General features: G+C 37.7%; 1 protein-coding gene across 5 annotated transcripts in view; it reads right to left on the bottom strand.

The window, feature by feature from the left end:
• TRIM37 (tripartite motif containing 37) overlaps window positions 1-5164 on the bottom strand; it is a 91202-nt gene that overhangs the window by 76977 nt on the left and 9061 nt on the right. For all 5 annotated transcript variants that reach the window (XM_015559079.1, XM_006756189.2, XM_015559078.1 and 2 more), the window contains exons 3-4: window positions 3385-3425; window positions 1710-1826 (exon numbers count right to left, since the gene is read on the bottom strand). In XM_015559079.1, the coding sequence (XP_015414565.1) occupies window positions 1710-1826; window positions 3385-3425 (158 nt within the window). The remainder of the gene's footprint in view (window positions 1-1709; window positions 1827-3384; window positions 3426-5164) is intronic.

Here is a 5164-nt window from a genome sequence, read left to right as displayed (position 1 = left end):
ATGTGGTCAATGCTAACAATAAGACACATGATTAACTGCACAAAGTAATACCAGGTCCTTCTGAAAAATCAACTCAATTTTAAAGTTTTCCCATGTTCACTTTGGCAGCACATACACTAAAATTAGAACAATACAGAAGAGATTAGTGTGGCTCTTGTACAAGGACGACACACAAATTCATGAAGCATTCCATATTTTAAATAAAATAGCCCAGCCAGTGTTGCTCAGTGGTTGAACACTGACCTATGAACCAGGAGGTCATGGTTCAATTCCCAGTGAGGGCACATTGTGGGCCTGATCACCAGTGGGGGACATGTAGGAGGCAGCCAATCAATGATTCTCCCTCATCACTGATGTTTCTCTCTCTCCCTTCCTCTCTGAAATCAAGAAAAAAATTAAAAGATAAAACATTTTCCCTTAAGTTGGAGATCTACATGCAAAGGAATGAAGATGTACATGGTTATTAACTGAACTGCATTCGCCACGTCCCAAATTCCTATGTTGAGAGCCCTAAGGTAACTGTACTTGGAACAAAGACTTTAAGGATGTTAAATAAGGTCATAAGGGCAGAGGCCTAACCCAATAGGACTGATGTCCTGACAAGAAAAGAAAGATGCCAAAAGTGTATGCAAACAGAGAAAAGGCCATGTAAGAACACAGAGAGAAAAAGCCATATCCAAGTCAAGGAGAGAGGTCTCACCAGAAAGCAAACATAACAATACCCTGACCCTGAACTTCCAGCCTCCAATACTGTTTAAGGCACCCAGTCCATGCTATTCTATTATGGCAGCCCTAGTGGAGATTAGTTGGGTGACAATGTGAACAAACTTAACACTAGTGACCTGTACACTTAAAAATGGTGAAGATAGTAATGATGTTATGTGTATTTTAGCACAATAAATTTTTTTTTTAAGTTTTCTCTTACTGCCTGACAAGCGTGGCTCAGTGGTTGAGTATCCATCTATGAACAAGGAGGTTGTGGTTCGATTCCTGGTCAGGACACAGGCCTGGGGTTGCTGGCTCAATTCCCAGCAGGGGGCATGTGGGAGGCAGCCGATCAGTGATTCTCTCTCATCATTGATGTTTCTCTATCCCTCTCCCTTCCTCTCTGAAATAAAAAGATTTTTTTTTTAAAAAAAGTTTTCTCTTGCCTTTAAAAGAAACAGTGTGCCTTTAAAAGAGACAGTGTTGCATTTGTTCTGTTCATCATTAAGCGTAGAGACAATACCTAAATAGGTCTACATTTTATATTCTCATTTGTAAGTAATATGAATATCCAATAAAAAATCAATAAAAATATGAAGAAACAGATTAGATACTGTCTGGAGGCTAATTTAGCATGATTTCCACACCACCAAATTTAGGATACATCTTTTAAAATATAGGAAATTTATCAGAACAATTCTTAATCAATGACCTCTAGGCAACTTTAGCAAACCCAAGGAGAGCCAGTAGGCATCAAGAGGCAAAGAAGAGAAATTATTAGCACACCAGCAACTGTGGAAGTTCCACTCCTTTTATGAAAGCCTCTGATAAAAGAAGCCATTCAAGAGTTAGAAAGATATTTCAAATAGTGATACCCACACAACATCAAATGAAAACTACCTGTGTTCGCTTACAAAACTAAAAAAATAAAATACCTTTAAATAGTTTCATTAAAATAACATGTACCATAATATATGAAATACTTAAAGAAATTGAGGACATACTTGTCCTTTTCATTTTCTTCATGTTTGGTGAGACTACAGAGTTGAAGAGTATCAAGCTGCTGTGTTACTTCTTCTGCCCAACGACAGTTTACTAGTTCCCGTATCTGGAGTGGAGCACTAGAGAGAAGAGATATATATATATTTTTTTAATTCAGGAATTTGAGTTAATTTTCTAAGACAAACACATTCTAGCCCGACTGGCGTGGCTCAGTGACTGAGTGTCGACCTATGAACCAGGAGATCATGGTTTGATTCCCAGTCAGGGCACAAGCCCAGGTTGTGGGCTCGATACACAGTAGGGGCTGTGCAGGAGGCAGCCAATCAATGATTCTCATCATTGATGTTTCTATCTCTCTCTCCCTCTCACTTCCTCGCTGAAATCAATTTTAAAAATATATTAGAAAAAAAAAGATACAATTTTCATCTAGCAAAGGGACAAAAAAAGATAGATTGGTAATATACAATATTGGCAGGAATGTGAGGAAAAGGCACTTTTGTACCTTTTATTAGGATTGTAAAATGGTATAAACCTATTCTTCAGCACAATCTGGCATCATAATTTGAAATTACCAAAAGTGGAAACAATCTAAATGTATCTCAATATAAGCATAAATAAATAACATATGATAATAAATAAATCAAACATTTTTAAATTTAAATACATGTGTACATCAGGAAAGATAACACTATATTTTATATTTAAAAAACAACAGTACTATATCATTTGTGTTGTAAGAAAATACTTATGTGTGTATACACACACACACACACACACACTAGAGGATCAGTGCACGAAATTCATGCATGGGTAGGGTCCCTAGGCCTGCCCAGCAATCAGGGCCAATTGGGGCCTCCCAGCTGCCAGCTGGGGCCTTCCTTTGTTCCACACTGCCCCCTGGTGGTCAACGCACGTCATAGTGAGCAACTGAACTCCCAGTCTCCTGGTCAAACTCCCACAGGGACAATTTGCCTATTAGCCTTTTATTTATATACCAGAAGCCCGTTGCACAAAGATTCATGCAATAGGCCTTGCTTCCCTTGGCTGCTGGCACCAGTTTTCCTCTGGCACCCAGGACCCAGGCCTTTGGTCCAGCCACAGCAAGGCTTGGCCTCTCTGCAGCAGAGAAGCCAAGCCTCTTCAGTCTTCGCTCCGTGCCTGCACATGCAAATTAACCACCACCTTTGTTGGGTTAATTTGCATAGTTGCTCTGATTGGCTAGTGGGCATAGTGGAGTGACACCAGTTTGCATGTTTCTCTTTTATTAGTGTAGATATATCAGTACACAGATAGAAAAATGTTTAGAAGATTAGAAACAATCCCAGTAACTTCACCTGAAAGTGTTATTTCATGACAAGCCTAGGTGAAGAATAACAGAATCAGAAGACTTTTAAGAAATATTTACCTACACTATTAAGATTTTTTAAAACCAGAAACCTTTTTAAGTTAAACATGATTTTCTAAAATAAGGTAAACAATTTAATGCTTTCTACATACATAATTCTAAGATAAATTAGTTTATGCTGTATCTAGAGAGATTATTTTCTTTTCAGCTGTATTCATAAAGAGGCAAAATGAAGCAAATTACACAAAGAATCTTATTAATATTAGGGCACACTCCAACTCCATTACCTTATTATTTTCCAAATACACAAATAATCATAGCAAAACACTTACCGGCAGTGAGGACATTGAGCTCTCTGCTCTGTCAGCCAGCGCTAAGGAGGCAAAAAAACAAATTAGCTTTGATTGTAAAAACACCATTATTTTAATTTGTACATATTGAATACTTATATACCAAATTTAATAAGTTTAACTCTTAGTGCCTGCATTAATTATAAAGATACTTATAGAAATAGTAGACACCTGTCTTCCTCTCATTATCATATTGACCAGGACAAACTTTCAAAGGGACAGATCTCATCCCAAAATACTTAAGAAGCTATTCTCTCATAGGAAAGAAAGTGATTCTAGGGCTACTTGGATCTCAGAGGGAAGATGTGGATAATCTTCACAAAAATAATGATATGGTCACTACCATCTCCAAACATAAACCATAGGGTTTTTACTTCTAACTAACCCACCATACTTCTAACTAACCTAACCTACAATCTGCAAGGAAGTTTAACTAACTAACAAACCATAAAATCCCCAAGGAAATTTATGGTACTAATACATTTCTTTTTAGAAAAGCAAATTAATTTTGAAGAACATACACTATAGATATAAATTAGACCTAAAATGTGAATCAGCAACATAGCAAAACCATTTTGTATCTTGAGTTCCACAGTTCAATAACTTTTAAACATCTACATAACTTTGCTTCCTCATAATTATGAAAAGGTTTTACAAACTCTTTTAACTGCAAAATGTCTCCACTAAACCTCAAATTATATTAATTTAATCACTGTAATTATTACTGAGTAGAGAGCAGTATCACACCATATACAAAGGAGATGCTAAGATTTTCTGAATGCCTTTCCAAAAAAACCAATATTTATGGTTAAATATTTTTGTTTTAATAGTCTGGTAAATTGGTTCAGAGGTAAATGAATGTATTCCAGTATCTGATATTTCTGTTTATCCCTATGTACTTTTATAAAAGAACATAAACTTTTAAAGTCAATTAATTAACTCAGAAATAAAATGGTCAAGGAAATCTTAAAGGACAATAAAAATTAGACAATAGGGAAAAGGTACCACACAGCAAAATCCTATATAATAAAAGGCTAATATGCAAATTGTCCCCTCGACCAGGAGTTCGACCAGGGGCGGGGCCAGCTGGCCCTGCTTCCAATCAGCCCCCCAACCCTGATCAGGGGCGGAGCCGGCTGGCCAATCGCCCGTGGCCCCTTCCCACAGCCGGCCCGGCCCCATTGGCCCTGATCGGGGTGGGCCAGCCGGACCCCACTCATGCACTAATTTGTGCACCAGGCCTCTAGTAAAGAAATAAAGGTAGAAGAAGAAAATACATTGAAGAGAATTCCTCCATTCTTAATAACCTTGAAAATTATTTCTTCGGTCCCTTGGTAAAAACAAAATTTGGGTCAAGTTTCTTCCCCTGAAAAACTCTACTAAAGTCATAGCACCTCCCCAGGGCTGTTTTCAGCCCACACCTCCCTAGCCTAGTCCTCTACCTCAACTTAGGGAACCAGCAAAGTTAAACCTTTAAATATATTTGGTATCTCTCTGCCCAGGATATTTGTCAATACCTCTCTTCAAATGGTTTATTCCTACTCATCCTTTAGATTTCAGTTTACAAGCAACTTCCTTCAGAAAACTTTCTGACTCTACAGCAGCGGTTCTCAACCTGTGGGTTGCGACCCCTTTGGGGGTCGAATGACCCTTTCACAGGGGTCGCCTAAGACCATCAGAAAACACATATATAATTACATATTGTTTTTGTGATTAATCACTATGCTTTAATTATGTTCAATTTGTAACAATGAAATTGGGG

The sequence above is a fragment of the Myotis davidii genome, unplaced genomic scaffold (genome assembly GCF_000327345.1).
Source record: "Myotis davidii unplaced genomic scaffold, ASM32734v1 scaffold993, whole genome shotgun sequence".
Taxonomy (NCBI): Eukaryota; Metazoa; Chordata; class Mammalia; order Chiroptera; family Vespertilionidae; genus Myotis; species Myotis davidii.
The sequence above is the reverse complement of the archived record's forward strand: the minus strand, read 5'-3'. Positions and strand labels throughout refer to the sequence as shown.